Source organism: Artemia franciscana, chromosome 11, assembly GCF_032884065.1.
Source record: "Artemia franciscana chromosome 11, ASM3288406v1, whole genome shotgun sequence".
Lineage (NCBI taxonomy): Eukaryota > Metazoa > Arthropoda > Branchiopoda > Anostraca > Artemiidae > Artemia > Artemia franciscana.
The window spans coordinates 5,744,264-5,763,391 of NC_088873.1; the positions used below are offsets into that span (position 1 = coordinate 5,744,264).

Genomic DNA, 19,128 nt, shown 5'->3' on the forward strand with positions numbered 1-19,128 from the left:
CTATATATATAAAAATAAATTGTCTGTGGATCTGTCTGTCAGGTGACGTCATGTTTGTGTGTTGACTGACGTCATGTTTTCAACTGACGAAATTACAAACCGGGACATCGGGACACAAATGACGACTGGGACACCGGAACACAGGGAATCTATATATATATAAATAAGTTGTCTGTGGATCTGTCTGTCAGGTGACGTCATGTTTGTGTGTTGACTGACGTCATGTTTTCAACTGACAAAATTACAAACCGGGACATCGGGACACAAATGATGACCGGGACACCGGCACATAGGGAATATAAATGACGACACTCAAAGAGAAAGCGACCGGGACAAAAGGAATGTTCGATTAGCAATCACCATCACCGGGACACAACTACAACGGCGACGCCGGGGGGCACAGGGGGATATAAATGACGACCGGGACACCGGGACACAAGGAATATAAATAACGCCCGAGACACTCAAAAAGAAATCACAAACTGGGACACTGGGACACATATGACGACCGGGACACAGGGAATATAAATGAAGACTGGGACACAGGGACACAACTACAAAGGAGACGCCGGGGGGCACAGGGGGATACATAAATGACGACGGCGACACAGGGAATGGTCAATTAGCCATCACCATCAACATAGCTCAAGGGCAATCATTAGAATCATAAAGTATAGATCTGAATACGGATTGTTTTCCCATGGACCATTATGTTTTGCATGTTCAAGAGTCGGTAGACCTGACAATCTATTTATATGCACAGACAATTGGACAGCAAAGAATGTTGTATATTCGCAAGTTTTACGTAGTTAAAAACATATATTTATATATATATATCTATCTATATTCACAGGTGGGACATAGGGACACAACTACAATGGCGCGTAACTTATATGGCGCGTAACGACTTACACGCGCGGGGAGGGCTTGGGGGGCTCACGAAGCGGGGAGTAGCATAATGTAAAGCTGTTTTTTTCACACTATCTTTCAGATTCGGGTCTGCCTTATTGCTTAGCAGCAGCTGACAGATATTCAATGTGCCGTTTTCAGCAGCATAATGCAAAGCTGTTTTTTCCTCACGATCTTTCAGATTCGGGTCTGCCCCATTGCTTAGCAGCAGCTGACAAATATCCAATCTTCCTTCTTCAGAAGCATAATGCAAAGTTGTTTTTTTCTTATAATCTTTCAGATTCGGGTCAGTACCATTGCTTAGCAGCAGCTGACAAATATCCAATCTGCCTTTACTATCACTATCACTATCACTATCCAATGTGCCTATTTCAGAAGCATAATCAAAAGCTGTTTTTTTCTCACTATCTTTCAGATTCGGGTCTGCCCCATTGCTTAGCAGCAGCTCACAAATGTCCAATGTGCCTTTTTCAGAAGCATAATGCAAAGTCGTTTTTTTCTCCCTATCTTTCAGATTCGGGTCTGCCCCATTGCTTAGCAGCAGCTGACAAATATCCAATCTTCCTTTTTCAGAAGCATAATGCAAAGTTGTTTTTTTCTTATAATCTTTCAGATTTGGGTCTGCCCCATTGCTTAGCAGCAGCTCACAAATGTCCAATGTGCCTTTTTCAGAAGCATAATGCAAAGCCATTTTTTTCTCACTATCTTTCATATTCGGGTCTGCCCCATTGCTTAGCAGCAGCTGACAAATATCCAATGTGCCTTTTTCAGAAGCATAATGCAAAGCTGTTTTTTCCTCATCATCTTCCAGATTTGAGTCTGCCCCATTGCTTAGCAGCAGCTCACAAATGTCCAATGTGCCTTTTTCAGAAGCATAATGCAAAGCCGTTTTTTTCTCACTATCTTTCAGATTCGGGTCTGCCCCATTGCTTAGAAGCAGCTGACAAATATCCAATGTGCCTTTTTCAGAAGCATAATGCAAAGCTGTTTTTTCCAAATCATCTTTCAGATTTGGGTCTACCCCATTGCTTAGCAGCAGCTTACAAATATCCAATCCGCCATTTTCAGAAGAATAATGCAAAGTTGTTTTTTCCTCATTATCTTTCAGATTTGGGTCTGCCCCATTGCTTAGCAGCACCTGACAAATATCCAATCTGCCTTTTTCAGAAACATAAGGCAGCTGACGAATATCCAATCTGGCTTTACTATCACTATCACTATCACTATCCAATGTGCCTTTTTCAGAAGCATAATGCAAAGCTGTTTTTTCCTTATCATCTTTTATATTCGGGTCTGCCCCATTGCTTAGCAGCAGCTGACGAATATCTAATCTGGCTTTACTATCACTATCACTATCACTATCCAATCTGCCTTTTTCAGAAGCATAAGACAAAGTTGTTTTTTCCTCATCATCTTTCATATTCGGGTCTGCTCCATTGCTTAGCAGCAGCTGACGAATATCCAATCTGGCTTTACTATCACTATCATTATCACTATCACTATCCAATGTGCCTTTTTCAGAAGTATAATGCAAAGCTGTTTTTTTCTCACTATCTTTCGGATTCGGATCTGCCCCATTGCTTAGCAGCTTTTGGAGAATGATCAGTTTCGTGTCTTCTTTTTTCATCTCATTTAATAAGGTGTTTTTCTTGTTTGATGCTGAAAAGAAAACAAAATCAAATAGGTGGGAAAATGCTCTTGAAACTTTGTTAAACGGCATTTTTTGTAATTCACTTGAGTCAACATTATTTCAACGTTTGAAATTCTACCATATGTCGCACTGTTTAAAACAAAGAAAAAAAAACTATTTTCAAAATTGTCAGGTGGTTTTCTGGTTTGTATTAAAAAATTAATATTATTGTTCGGACACCGTAAATAATTTTGCAGTTTATATACTAACTTTAGTGATTCTGAAATCAAAACTAAAATTTAAAAAATTGATTTTTTCAATGGAAATATAAGACAACGGTTATAGAGATACGTACTACATGAATTTAATGGAAATATGAGACAACGGCTATAGAGATTCGCTCCAAAAAAGTTTTGTTCCTGGAGACAGTTATATATTTGAACTGAAAATTTATTTAAAACTAATTTCTAAATTTTTAGGTATTTTTCTGGTTTGAATTAAAAAATTCATATTATTACTCACACACCATAAATGTTTTTGCAGTTTATATAATAAATACCATAGCAATTCTAAACAGAAAACTAAAATAAAAATATTTGAATTTTATTCAATGGAAATAGAAGACACTGGTTATATAGATTCTCACTTTAGGAGTTAAGCCAAAAATAGTTTTATTCCAGGGGACAATAATAACTTGAACAGAAAGATCATTTAAAGCTAATTTCAAACTATTTCAGGTTTTAAATTAAAAAATTAATATTATTATCAGACACCATAAATATTTTTACAGCTTACGTAATCACTTTGGTGATTCTGAACTGAAAACTAAAATATAAAAAATTGTGTTTTTTCGATGGAAATATAAGACAACGATTATAGGGATACGCACTTTCGGAATTAAGCCAAAAAAGTTTGGTTCCAGGAGACAATTATAACTTTGAACAGAAAGATTATTTAAAACTTATTTCCAAATTTTCAGGTATTTTCCTGGTTTGAATTAAAAGATTAATATTATTACTCAGACACCATAAATATTTTTGCAGTTTATGTAATAGCTTTAGCGAGTCTTAACTAAAACCCAAAATAATAAAAAATGTGTTTTTTTCAATTGAAATATAAAACAACGGTTATAGTCATAGGCACTTTAGGTGTTGAGCCAAAACAGTTTGGTTCTAGGATACAGTTATAACTTTGGACTGAGAGATTATTTAAAACCGATTTCGAAATTTTCAGGTATTTTCTGGTTTGAACTTAATAATTAATATAATTGACCACGCATCATAAATGTTTTTGCAGTTTGTATAATAACTTTAGCAATTCTGAACTGAAAACTAAAATATATTTTTTTTTTTTTTTTTTTTTTTTTTTAAAGGAAACATAAAACAACAATTATAGAGATAAGCACTTACCAGTTTTTTAGTCTTTACTCAATCTAATGTCTTCTCAAACTGAAGCTATTAAAGATATTTTATTATTAACGCAAGTCCAACTAAGCTTCAACCTTTTTGTTTTATTTTTTAAGTTTTTTTGAATTGATATAATCCTTTGTCAGAATACCTGCAAATATTTTTGGACTTCCTAGTATTTAGGACTTGTGCTTATTTTTCCCACCAAGTTTCATCCCGATCCCTCCACTCTAAGGGTTTCTCCAAGTCTTAGGCTTCCCCATCCCAACTCCCTCCAATGTCACCAGATCTGGTAAGGTTTAAAATAAGAGCTCTGAGACACGATATCCTTCTAAATATCAAATTTCATTTAGATCTGATCACCCATTCGTAAGTTGAAAATACCTCATTTTTTCTAATTTTTCAGAAATAACCCTCCCCCCCCCCCCAACTACCCCAAAGAAAGCGGATCCGTTCCATTTATGTCAATCTTGTATCTAGGACTTGTGTTTATTTTTCCCACCAAGTTGGGAAAACAACTATGTCTAATTTAAGCTGGTCCTGCCCCTGATACCCCTGTCAAATTTCATCGTCCTAGCTTACCTGGAAGTGCCTAAAGTAGCAAAACCGGGACCGACAGACAGACCGAAAGATCGACAGGATTGGCGATTGCTATATGTCACTTGGTTAATACCAAGTGCCATAAAAACCGAGAGAAATTGTGAAAAAATTGTAAAAAAAAATATTATCTAGAAATCGAGCAATAATTCTTTTATAATTAAATTAACCTGCCATTACCAGCACAATAGCGGTGCCAAGTAAAGAGCGATAAAAATTAAATACTTTTTTTTTCGTTAGGATACTTTGTATGGAAGAAACTATCGTAAGAACTTCAAATGAAACTTATTTGATTTAAAATTAGAAGTTCTATTACCCTTTTTAAGAGTCAAACGTAACTGGAGTGAAACCAGCGCTCTCTCCTGGTCCCTTTTTACTATTCACCCCAAAAAGACATCTGATCAAAGTTTTAAGATATCTATTTTATTCAAAATAGTCGAAAAGCTCAACAACTATGTCTCTAGGGATAAAAAGAATTTCCATAGTCCTTATAGGAAGGGCTTTAAGTGATATAAGTGGCTAAATTTTTGAACTGTATATAGGAACCTCTAATGATGTTGCATTGGAGCTCTCAGGGCATGTCGTCGGGATGCTGAACTAAATCAAAAGACACCATGTGCATCCAATGTTATAAAAGGAATGTGTATGTGACATCTAGGAAATGCTCAAGTCCATTGAATCTAAACAGTTATGGCATGCTGAGTGGTATGTTTCACGCAATCACAAGAAAATATGTGAAAATATGTGGTCTTCAAATATGTGGTTTTCGAAGGTCTGAAAACCAAATATTTAAAATAAGTTAAATTTAAAGTTAAAACGAAGATTTATCTATCAAAACGAGCGATGATTTCCTATACGTATATACATTTTTTCTCGAAAACGACGCTGTAGTTTTTTTTTATAAAAATTGGCAGTCTTCCAGTTTCTGGTGTGAAAAAAAAAATGATCTAGACTTAAAAATTGGCTAACAGCCTTAACTTCGGAAAAATAAAAAAAATCCCATATTTATTTCAATGGCTATATCATCAGCTTTTAGAAGAAAATGCAAAACCCTTGCGCAACGAGAACGATAACCTTCAAAATATAATCAAATTACACGAAAAATTGGAAAATAAAATACAATGGCCCCATCCTCTCTTAAAAATTGTGGATCGTACTCTAGTGTTGTTAAAGGTCCTGAAACCTTTAGTATTATTCTTGAGCCAAGCAGTAATGAAGCAAAAGATCATAAAAAAAAAGAGAGAACCACCGGCAAAAATAGTGCAAGACATTAGTAAAATAATCAGAGAAGATTCCACCAAATTTTCTGCTAAAAATATCAAACATGGGCGAGAAGGCAAAATCATTGTTGAATTTAACTCAAAACAAGATTTAAACAATACTCTTTGTGCTTTCAACAAAAATTCAGTAGCACTAAAATATACTTCGAGGGAATTAAAAAAACGCCTGCAAAGAATGCTTGTGAACGGTGGTTCCGTAATCAAAAATAAATCAGAGTGCAAAGAATTTATAGAACATAGTAACCCAGATATGGGAAAACTTGTTATTGCTGGAGAAACCTTGGAAGTGGTGATTATTATTGAAAAAGGAAAAAGTTGCAGCGTCGTATTAAAAATAAGTCCAAAAATCAGAGGAGAAATTTGAAAAAGAGGAGGCCTCAATTTTGGATTTCTTCGCCTACAATGCGAAGATTACATTAACCTTATACGATACACCAATTGTTGTCTTTTCGGCCGCAAGAAGTCTGAATGTAAGGGCGATTTAACCTGCTCTTGGTGTATGGGTAATCATGACTATAATGAATGTACTAAATCCTTCAGTAGTCGCCCTAGTTGCAATTCTTCCAATAAGCGACAGCTCAATTGTGAGCCACATCCATCGTACGACTACAAAAATTGCCCAACAGCTAGAGAAATAACCCAACAATTAAAAAAGAATATTGATTATGTAGCATAAATGCAGAACACGTCTCATGTAAATACGTATAAGAATAACTTACAGTTTCTACAAATTAACCTACAACATTGTTATGCTGCATCGGCACAATTAGAAAAAAACACTGGTTGACTTATGCCCTGATGTCGTGCTTATTCAAGAGCCTTACATTAATAAATCTGGTAAACTTTCGTGTGTGCCGAATATGTACAATACCTTCTCAAAGACAACATTTGAGAAAAGATTCTATAGTGCTGCTATACTTGTCCATAAATCCCTAAAATGCGATATACACTACGAAATCTCGACCAATGAATGTGTTACAGTGTCTGTTTATCTTAAAAGTAGAACTATTCTAGTTTCATCCATGTATTGCCCTCCATCCCTGTGCTCAGTAGATAGTTATTTAGCAAGTATAGATAGTCTTAGAAATTATTCAAATTATGTTTTGGGGGCAGATTTTAATGCCAAAAGTTCACTGTGGCTTAATAATATTTATTCCGATTTGAAAGGTAAATCCATTGAGGATTTTGTTGCCAGGAAATCATTAGTAGTACTGAATGAGCCAGATATGCTAACGTATGAATTTTCATATTCGAGCCCCGACGTCACAGTTGATGGTCTAAATTTACTAAAATTTGTTGACAGAAGGGAAGTGATAAATGACCCCCCATACTTGTCTGATCACTTGTATATCAAGTTTAACCTAGTTTTTGAGACAGATATCGTGGAAATTTGTAATAACATCAAGTATGATTACAGAAAAACTAACTGGAATGTTTTTAGCAACATTATTTTAAATGAAATAGATAGTTTATATTCCCTCCCTACTACGGATGCTGAAGAAATAGATAAAGCTGTAGATGCTTTAACAGCTTTAATACAAAAAGCTACCAATGAATCAACTCCAGTGAGTCGTGGCTCTCCCAAAAAGTATTCACGGTGGTGGACTTTAGAATTATCGGAACTTAGAAAAGGGTATAGACGATTGCTACGGATATTTAAATCATGTAATTCTCTCGAAAATGAAGTTAATTTAAGGAATGCAAAAAAAATTATAAACTGGGTATTTTAAATGCTAAAAAGAGTGACTGGAATAAATTCTGTGCAGATAAACCGAATTTGGATCCATGGAATACAATCCACAAAATTTGTAAAAATAGTAATGCCATTGTTCAGCCACTACATGTAACAAAAGATGACGGCAGTAAGACTAACTCTGTAACGGAAGCCGGGGAGGTATTGGTAAATAAGTGGTTTTTAAAGGATGATCATTCAACTGATAGTAATTACCATGGTGAAGTTAGAGCAAAACTTACAGATTTTTTGATTAATAGCACATTAGGTGTTACCGAAGTCTCCTTGAATGAATTAAAAGAAATAATTAAAGGTTCAAAGCCATCAAAGGCCCCAGGCCCAGATGGAATTCTAAATTTAACCCCAATTAAAAACATCAATGTTCTTGCTCCTAGCTTGGTAAAGTTAGTGAATAGTTGCTTAAAAATTTCATATTTCCCGAAAAGTTGGAAAATGCAAATATAATGGTTTAAAAAAAAAAATGGCAAAAAGAATGATGGCAATCCAGCTTTGTATCGTCCGATTAGCCTTCTCTCAAATCTCGGTAAAATATATGAGCGTGCCATTGCGAATAGAATGATTGCGATTAGCAATGAATATAGTTGGCTTTCGCCCCTGCAGTTTGGCTTCCGTAGAGGGAAAAGTACTATTGATGCAATTGATGGTATTGTTACCACGGCGGAGGAGAATATGCGGAAAATTTTTTACTTTATGCACATTTTTTTATATAAAAGGCGCATTTGACTCCGCGTGGCACCCTGGAATACTGAAAAAGTTAAAGGCTAAATCGTGCCCGGATGGGCTTTTAAATTTAATTTATAGTTACTTTTCTGATAGAGTTGTTACGTATAAGGGTGAATATTCGTGCATTTTGGAGCGATCATGTCCTCAAGGTGGAATATTATCCCCCTTGTTATGGTTGGCTAATATAAATGATCTTCTAGAAATAAATATTCCTAATGTAAAAATTCAGGCATATGCTGATGATGTTTGTGCAATTATCACATCAAGCAAAATATCAACTTTAGAATCCTTGGCATCAAGGGTATTTTCGTACTTCCAAATTTGGTCAGTTGATAACAAGCTCGTGTTTGATAAATCCAAGACAGAAACAATTTTATTTTCAAGGAAGCATCAGCTTCCGACTGTAAAGCTAATGTATGATGGAATTGAGATACCTGTTAAAAATAAGGTTAAATATTTGGGTGTTATTTTTGATAGAAAGTTATTATGGACTGACCATGTTAGACATAAAATTAACTCTACAAAACAATATTCTGCTCGTCTTTTAACGGTTGCCAAGAGTACTTGGAACCTGAATCCTAATGCATTGCGGATGCTATATAAATCAGTAATCGAAAGCCATATTTTATACGCGTGTCCTATTTGGATCTCTGCACTGAGAAAAAAGAATATTCATACAATGCTACGGTCGGCGCAAAAATCTTCTATGATCATAATCTCTAAATCTTTCAATACAGCGCATGTAGTAACCGCTCTCGCAGGAGTTCTTCCAATGGATTTAAGAGCATTGGAATTACGTATATTAAGATATGGAAAAAATGGTCAACCTCAAAATTGGCCGAGGGTTTTGAGTCCTACCTTGAATGGAATTAGTTATTCGGCACATCATAGCCATTATACTGACCAAATTATTGCAAATTTTTTGGGTCTTTCTTTTAATGACCTTGGTGTATTTCAGCCCTTTCATATTAACCGTAAATCTTTAAATGAGTTTTTGTATGCAAAATGGTTTGCTGAGTTTAAAAATTCTGTTAGCACATGGCGGGCTAACTTTTTAGAAAATAAGGATGACCTTATCTCTGCATCAAAAATTCCCCCAAATAGTAGATTAACACAGCTTATTATAGGTCATAGTAGATTGCCTCACTTTTTAAATAGGATTGGGAAAGCTGACTCTCCATTGTGATTGTGCGGTCTAATGGAAACATGTAGTCATCTTCTATTTGATTGCCGTGTTTATTGTAGAGCAGGTTTAGCAATGGAGTTTGAGTTAAGTGAACATGAAATAAGTGTGCCGTTTCCTTTATCGCTGATAATTAGAAATAATAGAGTTCGGACTAGTGTAAACAGATTTTTATCCCGCACAAAGAGGCTTGACTTTTAGATAGTGTTTATGTTTTGCTTTAAATAGTGTGTACTCTTTTTCTCCTTTTTTCTTATTGTAGTTTTTTTTTCTGTTTTTGTTTCTGTAAATGCCTGTTTTCGGTTTAATCACGAAATAAAGTATCTATCTATTTATCTATCTATCTAAGCATGCACAAAGATTTGCCGAATAAAATAAAATGACCTGTAAAGAACAATCGGATCATAAGGCTGTATCACCAATCCGAATGGGCAGAATTGCGAAACTGCTCGTCGGCAATGCCATGGAGTAAATATACAAAAGATGACCCAGTTAAAGCAGTGTCACTCTTCGAAAAAGCTATTACAAAAGCTATTGAGCAATGTGTCCTATCAAAGACAATTCAAGTCACTTCCCAAATAAACTATGGTTCAATGCTGCTTGTAGAAAGGCGACTAGGGACAGAAAGAAGACCCATCAGAAATGGCGCTTGACAAAATCGGATGAGAATCGGGATATTTCTATTTGAGCTCAGAATTAATCTCGCCAAGCTAGAACTGATTATAAACGCAATTTTGAAATAAAGCTAAAAAAACACCCCTGTAAAGCAATGGTGGAGGATTGTCGAAAAAGCCCTACCCTCGTCCGAACTAACTTAAATTCCAACACTTCATGTTGAAGGGGTGATGATGCATTCTGGGCAGGAAATAGCGGATTCTCTTAGAAACTGTAGAATTCCTCAAGGAACCTTATTGGGACCACTTTCATTTCTAGTTATGATTAACAATATTGGTAAGGAATTTCCCCAAAGTTGGAAATTCGTGAATTATCTTTTGATCCTTGAAGTGTGTCACAACAATGTTAAAAATTACCCCTCAAAATCCTAACTCGTATTTCGGATGAAGCTAAGAACCTAAATATGAAAGTAAATTCCACTAAATCAAATATAATAACGATAAATCTCTTGAAATCCACTGCTGTGTTTTTTCACCCTATCCCACCCGATATGCTTGTGAAACATTTAAACTTGTTGCTGGGGGTTTGGTAATATGTCTCACAGTTGCTCAGGACTAAATTCAGTATCCTGCCGGATTCATGTTTTAGGAAATTTACAACCTGATTGAGGGAGAGACACGATGCTAATCAGCTTTTCTTAGTTTGTTTAAAGTCACCAGCCGGAATAATACAAGGGTTTCAAACAGTTCGTGGTAACGAACTGTAGTAAGGAGCGACCCGGCTCAATAGTAATCAAACAGTTCGTGGTAACGAACTGTAGTAAGGAGCGACCCGGCTCAATAGTAACCAAAACTCTAAAAAATGGAATTTTGATACCAATACCTACATCAAAAGAATCGCATTTTAATGCTGATTTTAAATATATAAGTTTCATCAAGTTTAGTCTTACCCATCAAAAGTTACGAGCCTGAGAAAATTTGCGTTATTTTAGAAAATAGGGGGAAACGCCCCCTAGAAGTCATAGAATCTTAACGAAAATCACACCATCAGATTCAGCGTATCAGAAAACCCTACTGTAGAAGTTTCAAGCTCCTATCTACAAAAATGTGGAATTTTGTATTTTTTGCCAGAAGGCAGATCATGGATGCGTGTTTATTTGTTTTTTTGTTTTTTTGTTTTTTTGTTTGTTTTTTTTTCTTTTTCCCAGGGGTGATCGTATCGACCCAGTTGTCCTAGAATGTTGCAAGAGGGCTCATTCTAACGGAAATGAAAAGTTCTAGTGCCCTTTTTAAGTGACCAAAAAAATTGGAGGGCACCTAGGCCCCCTCCCACGCTAATTATTTTACCAAAGTCAACGGATCAAAATTCTGAGATAGCCATTTTATTCAGCGTAGTCGAAAAACCTTATAACTATGTCTTTAGGGACGACTTACTCCCCCACAGTCCCCATGGGAGGGGCAACAAGTTACAAACTTTGACCAATGCTTACATATAGTAATGGTTATTGGGAAGTGTACAGGCGTTTTCAGGAGGATTTTTTTGGTTGGGGGAGGGGCTGAGAAGAAGGGGATATGCTGGGGGAACTTTCCATCGATAATTTGTCATGGGGGATGAAAATCTCCATGAAGGGAGCGCAGGATTTACTAGCATTATTTAAAAACACAATGAAAAAATAAATATGAAAAAGTACTTTCACCTGGAAGTAAGGAACAGCATTAAAACTTAAAACAAACATAAATTATTACCCATTTGAGGGGCTCACCTCCTCCTAATACCTCGCTCTTTACGTTAAAGTATTTTTAGTAATTTCAACTATTTATTCTACGGCTTTTGTGATTCTGGGGTCATTCTTAATGAATTGGGACAAAATTTAAGCTTTTATTGTAAAGAGCGAGGATCTGACAAGGGGGCGAACCCCCTCATATATGTAATAAAAATAAGAGAATACAAAAGTTCTTTACGTAAGCTAATTTATAAGTTACGTAAATCTCTTACTAATAAAAATATTCGTAAAAAATTAAAAGTTCTAGTTGCCTTTTTTATTAACCAAAAAATTGGAGGGCAACTAGGCTTCCTCCCCCGCTCTTTTTTCTCAAAATCATTCGATCAAAATTATGAGAAAGTCATTTAGCCAAAAAAAAAAAAAAAAAATGCAAATTTCGTTTTAATTATTCCTCTGCGGAGAGCCAAAATCAAAACATGCATTGATTCAAAAACGTTCAGAAATTAAATAAAAAAAAACAAGTTTTTTTAACTGAAAGTAAGGAGCGACATTAAAACTTAAAACGAACAGAAACTACTTCGTATATGAAAGAGGCTGCTTCCTCATCAACGCCCCGCTCTTTACGCTAAAGTGTTTTACTGTTTTAAAAAGAAGAATTGATAGACAGAGTCAAACTTTAGCGAAATTACTTCGTATATGAAAGAGGCTGCTTCCTCATCAACGCCCCGCTCTTTACGCTAAAGTTTGACTCTGTCTATCAATTCTTCTTTTTAAAACAGTAAAAAACTTTAGCGTAAAGAGCGGGGCGTTGATGAGGAAGCAGCCTCTTTCATATACGAAGTAATTTCGCTAAAGTTTGACTCTGTCTATCAATTCTTCTTTTTAAAACAGTAAAAAACTTTAGCGTAAAGAGCGGGGCGTTGATGAGGAAGCAGCCTCTTTCATATACGAAGTAGTTTCTGTTCGTTTTAAGTTTTAATGTCGCTCCTTACTTTCAGTTAAAAAAACTTGTTTTTTTTTATTTAATCAATAAAAAGCACGACAGTGGTCCTAAGGGCTGTGAGGGATTGAAATCTTCATAGACACAATTACTGAATCTTTCAACCCAGCTGAACAAAATGGATACACCTAATGCCCTGATGTAGAAAGTGCCCAGGTAAAATAAAAAATATAAAAAAATACATGTGGTCCAAACACTAGATTGATAATGTTTTCATCATATACAAATATCCCAAAAAAAACATAGAGGTTCTTTTTTCTTATAAATTAAATCTACTTGGTCAGGAGTATACGTTTTAACAAGTCAGAGCAACAATCCACTCTTGCCCATTTAACAAACCAGGGTTGTGAGCTGATCAAAAAATACAATTTTTGGCCCATTCTAGAGGAAAATAACATGGAATAATGCTTCATAATTTCAGCAAAACAAATGAGAGATATAAGGCGTATATCAAGATTTAAAATCTGGTTTTCAAACTTGTTCAGAAAATCAATTACCAAGTAAATTAGCTCATTATCAGTTCTTCATCAAGAACTGTATTGCAACAAGCCCAGGCAAAAGAAAAAGCTCAGCTTTAGCATCTTGAGCCCAAGAAAAAAAACTATGGTGCTCTACAGCTCGGCCGTATGCATTCAAAAAAAGGTATGTGCTATTTTTTTGTAAACGTGATACTTATAGCTCATAGCATTAAACGTAATATTTGTTTGGATTGATTCAATTCGTTTTCCCATACCATCTTGTTTCTCAAGAAAATTAGTGTCATTGTTGTCTAATACACATTTTACTAGTGAAAATATGTCTAACTCATTTGACTCGATTTATCCCTTTTGAGAAAGGAATTTTAAGAGAAAAACACGCATTGTTCGACTTTTACTTAATTGAAAGAAATACTCATTTATTTTCTATTTGATGGTCATTTCCTACTGATTTCTTTACAAAATATTTGATTATTGAAGCTAGTCGTATTTCTAACAACGAAATTGCTATTTAATGTTATCAAAACATCAAAATTTTTGACTAGGCATAGTGAAAATTTTTGCAGTTTACAAATCAGTTTAGCGATTCTGAACTAAACTTAAAAAAAATCCTTTTTTATTCATGTCTTGAAAAGACACTGCTCATAGTTATAAGAAAAGGAATTCGGTAATAATATTTTTTTCTTTTTTAACAAGGGATAACGGCAATTCCAAAAGCTTTAAAAGAAAACCATTTTGATCACAAATGCCATAGCAAGCGTCGAATAGCTGCTTCAAACCCATGCCTAAATTAGCTTGTTAGTGCTAGTGTTTCCTAGTTTTTTTTCACTGACAATTTAAGTAATTAAAGATTTGATCCTTTTGGCTTTGTTTTGTGCAGTATTCATGTCTATGATGAACGGAGTCGGATTGGAGTCGTTTTATTTTATTCGGCAAATCTTTGTGCATACTTATACCGAGATATTCTGAATAGTTATATGAAATTTTAATGTGCATTTCAAATATTTACCACATATAACACTGAGCGTCTGCTGTATCATGACACATGTTATGTAGGCACACGTATAAACATTTGTTTAAAGTGTAAACATCTGTCAGTAATTTTGAAAATGACTGTTTTTATAGGTGGTGTAAAAATAACCATTGAAATAAATATGTTTTTTTTTTATTTTTCCAAAGTTAAGGCTGTTAGCCAATTTTCCCAAGTCTAGATCGTTTTTTTTTCACACCAGGAACTGGTAGACTGTCAATTTTCATTAAAAAGCTACAGCGTCGTTTTTGAGAAAAAATGTATATGCGTATAGAAAAGCATCGCTCGTTTTGTAAGATAGATCTTCGTTTTAACTTTAAATTTAACTTATTTTAAATATTTGGTTTTCAGATATTTGAAAACCACATATTTTCTTGTGATTAAGTGAAACATACCTCTCAGCATGCCGTAACTGCTTAGATTCAATGGGCTTGAGCATTCCCTAGATGTCACATACACATTCCTTTGATAACCTTGGATGCACATGGTGTCTTTTGATTTAGTTCAGCATCCCGACGACATGCTCTGAGAGCTCCAATGCAACATCATTAGAGGTTCCTATATACAGTTCAAAAATTTGGCCACTTGTATCACTTAAAGCCCTTCCCATATGGACTATGGAAATTCTTTTTATCCCTAGAGACATAGTTGTTGAACTTTTCGACTATTTTGAATAAAATAGATATCTTAAAATTTTGATCAGATGTCTTTTTGGGGTAAAAAGTAAAAAGTAAAAAGGGACAAGGAGACAGCGCTGGTTGCATTCCAGTTACGTTTGACTCTTAAAAGGGGTAATAGAACTTCCAATTTTAAATCAAATAAGTTTCATTTGAAGTTCTTACGATAGTTTCTTCCATACGAAGTATCCTAACGAAAAAAAAGTATTTAATTTTTATCGCTCTTTACTTGGCACCGCTATTGTGCTGGTAATGGCAGGTTAATTTGATTATAAAAGAATTATTGCTGCTTTACATTCAGTGTTTTGTATGTAATTTAAAACAGATTGTCCTTCATTCATTTTTTTCTCATGTGCAAAGTTAAGAACGCTTGCTATTCTCAATGCGTCAGTGAAATAAGAAAAAATCTTTAGTCAGTTTTGCAGCAATTTTTTTTGGCCGATTTGCAAATTCCCGAAGTATATTGGAATTCCTAGAATAGAAGTAAAACTACAACTCTAACTTCGATGAGGTGTATACATAGGATATTATCTAATAGATTGTCGATTGAAGAATGACTACAACTTGGAAAAATAAGTATATTATGCCGAAAATATCGGTGGAGAATTTGCAGAAATCTCATTTTTCAGAGACCTCTTAGTAGGTAGATTTTGTCAAGGGCAAAGAAACGGCAATTCTACCAAAAGCAGTCCAAAGGCCCTGTTCGAAATGCTAATTTTTGGACCTAAATACAAGCCTGGAGTCACCATAGGTCTGTCATAGGTCTCATTCGTTTTATAAATTATTGGTATTTTTTTCAGGACCAAATGTCTTCACTGAAAACGAGACTCTTGCAAAGTATGCTATAATGGATGGAGCCCCTGTTGGTGGAGAATCAATACCTATCCGTGTATGTTTATCTGGTTATGGTCTTACACCGACCATGAGGGATATAGCAACAGGCAACAGGTTCAGTCCAAATTCTAATTTTTCACTCGGTTTTTTATTTTATCTGTAGTTTTGAGACAAAGAAAACTGATTTTTGTCTCCAATTGTTGTGAGGTAAAAGTCAAACTTCTCAACTTTTTCTTTCGACTTTCAAATTTGATATTTACATTCGGGAGTCTTTTATTTATTTATTTTTTCAAAAAAGTTTTGTATTTGGAAAAAAAAGTATTATATTTTTGTACATGTTTAGTATCAACATTAATGCAATGTTTTGCGAATTTTCTCACCCTTCTATGTGTTAAAATTATGTTGCATTAACAAACCAATATAAAATCAAAACCACAATTGACTGTTTAAGTAATGGTAAACGACAAAACTATGTTGTACCATAAAAGGTAAAGGAAGACCAAGTTCAAATTCTCTTTTAATGGGTGATTTTAATGACAATAAACTTTTCAAGCGCAAAAACTTTAAGCTTAATTAATTTTTCGAGGCTTCATCACAAGAAACTTGATTGAGTTAATTTTGTATGCTCATTAAGAAATGTGTAATTCCCAAAAAAAAGATACAGGCTCTCGATTTCTAGATAATATTTTTTTTCTCAATTTGCATCTAAATCAATAGTTTGAAAACACGTCCGTTTAAAATCCGCTAAGAACTCTTAGTGCCGAAACACGACAATAAAAAGAAGGAAAACCTACTGTATTTATAAATAAAAATACCTCTAAGTAACATTACCTCTAGTAATACCTAATACTTCTATTTGTAATCCTTTGTAACGTATCATGAAAAATGGGTTTTATATCATTCGTTAAAGCTAATATATATAGGCTATTTACAACGTCATCGAATATATTTTTAATATTTTTGTCTTTAGTATTTTTAATTTCTTCATTTGTTTAAAATGCCTACGGATGAGTTTTCGAGTGTTCCAAAAATATTTACAAGATTTTAACTTTGAAAGTTAATAAAGGCTCTTTTTGTAAGAAGAAATAGAAATTAGTATATCGAATACTTCCACATGTACAGGAACGTACGGCTTGAGTTTTCTTACTTGTGACTCGTATTGAATACAGGCTTATGAATCGAAACTATAGCAATAATAAGTTTGTAGCTTCATTTTCTTCAATATTGTCCTTAAATAGTTTAACAAAAGTAGGCGAGGAAAAATAAATAAAAAACAATGGTATCTTATTCTGCCTCTTTGTAGGCTAGATGAAACTTTCAGCGACAAGCCTGCCGGCATTTACGATAAGTTTTGATCCTTTTGAAGTGCATGAGCAACTGATGAGAACTATAGAATAGCCAAAAATAGTTGTGCAAAAATTCCGAACACATAGTTCAACATTCCGTTCAAATGCCATAGCAAGCGTTTAATAGCTGCTTCAAACCCATGCCTAGATTAGCTTGTTAGTGCTAGTGTTCCTAGTTTCTTTCCCTGAAAATTTAAGTAATTAAAGATTTGACCCTTTTGGCTTTGTTTTGTGCAGTATTCATGCCTGTGATGAACGAAAAATCGGCGATTTACGAGTTTATTCACTTCGACAGGTATCAACGCCATCTACATTTATGACTATGTTGATGCAGCAGACCATGAAAACGCTCATTAACATGAGACTTCATCCATTTTCACCATTATCGCCATCTACCTTCATTCGTTTAGACGAACTTGGACCACTGAGGGCTCCGCCAGGATGCGTTACTCAGTAGGGACAGAAAAGAACAAGGCGGTGCGGGAAAAGAGCTGGAACACGGATTCAAACTAGACAAAGGGACCACCCCAGTAAAGTGATACAGACAATTGTCTCTGCCAGAACGCCCAATTGCCGACAATAAAGAAACAGGTTCTACATAGAAGTAAACTTTTCAAATCAGAAACATCCGGTCTATCTCGCAAGATATGACGCAGACCAACGTCCAGAAAGCTCGAGGCTGTCCCCACCAACTCTGTCTCCCGTCGTGTACAATGCAAAGAAGCGTTTTCCCACATTCCTGCTTTGTAACGCCCGTGCTGTTTGCAATAAAACAAATGAGATTGACGCAGTATTACGGCAGAACAATGTTGCCGTCGCAGCCATAACAGAAACTTGGAACCTGACTGAAGTGACAAGAAAACCCACTAGTTGTGCCCTATATGTCAGAACAAGACAAGCTCTCGGTGACCAGAGACTCGGCGGTGGTGTAGCTATTTACGTGCGTGAAGATATCCCTATGAAGGAGCTACGTGAACTCGAAAGTACTAAACATGAGGCTGTTTGTGTTTGGTGTAAACCATCAGCCATGCCGCGTGGTTGCTCATGCATCATCTTTGTTTCAATCTACTACCCAGAAAGTGCTAAAAACTGCCGTAATCTAGTGACATACCTCCAAAAGAATGTCGACCACCGTCGTGCTTTTTATTGAAACCCTTGTATTATTCCGGCTGGGGACTTTAAACAAACTAAGAAAAGCTGGCTAGCATCGTGCCTCTCCCTCAATCAGGTTGTAAATTTCCTAAAACATGAATCCGGCAGGATACTGAATTTAATATTTAGGTTCTTAGCTTCATCCGAAATACGAGTTAGGATTTCGAAGGGTAACTTTTAACATTGTTGTGACATACTTCAAGGATCGAAAGATCATTCACGAATTTCCAACTTTGGGGGAATTCCTTACCAATATCGTTAATCATAACTAGAAATAAAAGTGGTCCCAATAAGGTTCCTTGAGGAATTCTACAGTATGTAGGGAGGGGGTTAGAGAAAATGTTTTTGTATTTTACAACTTGAGATCTATATGAAAGAAACGATATAACAATATTTACCAAGAGAGAATCTAAGTTCAAAGTTAACAAGTAGTGAATAAATTAGGGAAGTGGTGACTAATGAATGGCTTTGCCTTTCTAATTTTGTTGTTTTTGGCAGTGTTTGGCCAGCTTTTTAGTTGTTGTGCTACTTTTAATAATATTTTTTTATTTGTTTGGTTTTATGCCACCAAAATGTGAACTTGTTCCTTTGGGGCTTGTAATAAGATATTTTTTGAAATTAATTATCTTATCTTATATCAATTTACATGTACATGGGTTGAAACAACAGACATGTTGGGAGAATAGATGAGAAATATATAATTTTAGCTAGATACTGTATAATATTTGCACATTAGTGGCAGGTGTAGAGTTGGGGATAAAGTATAGTGGGCTGTGTCCAAACTGTATCAAGTA

General features: G+C 35.1%; 2 protein-coding genes across 6 annotated transcripts in view; one reads left to right on the top strand and one right to left on the bottom strand.

Moving 5' to 3' along the window:
- Positions 1–17,082, top strand: part of LOC136032729 (vacuolar protein sorting-associated protein 26B-like) — a 32,502-nt gene extending 15,420 nt beyond the window's left edge. The window contains exon 3 of one of the 5 annotated variants that reach the window (XM_065713052.1): positions 15,803–17,082. In XM_065713052.1, coding sequence (XP_065569124.1) covers positions 15,803–15,999 — 197 coding nt within the window. In that variant the 3' untranslated portion in view covers positions 16,000–17,082. The remainder of the gene's footprint in view (positions 1–15,802) is intronic. The other 4 variants (XM_065713055.1, XM_065713054.1, XM_065713051.1 and 1 more) reach the window with 4 other exon arrangements.
- LOC136032727 (putative ankyrin repeat protein RF_0381) lies at positions 14–2,551 on the bottom strand. The gene has a single exon (XM_065713045.1). It carries the CDS (start codon positions 2,534–2,536, stop codon positions 890–892), a length of 1,647 nt encoding a protein of 548 aa, XP_065569117.1. The 5' UTR covers positions 2,537–2,551; the 3' UTR covers positions 14–889.
- Positions 17,083–19,128: the final 2,046 nt, after the last annotated feature.

What these genes read in the sequence shown, in the direction of transcription:
- LOC136032727 (XM_065713045.1), bottom strand. Translation starts at nt 2,536, where the DNA reads ATGAAAAAAGAAGACACGAAACTGATCATTCTCCAAAAGCTGCTAAGC.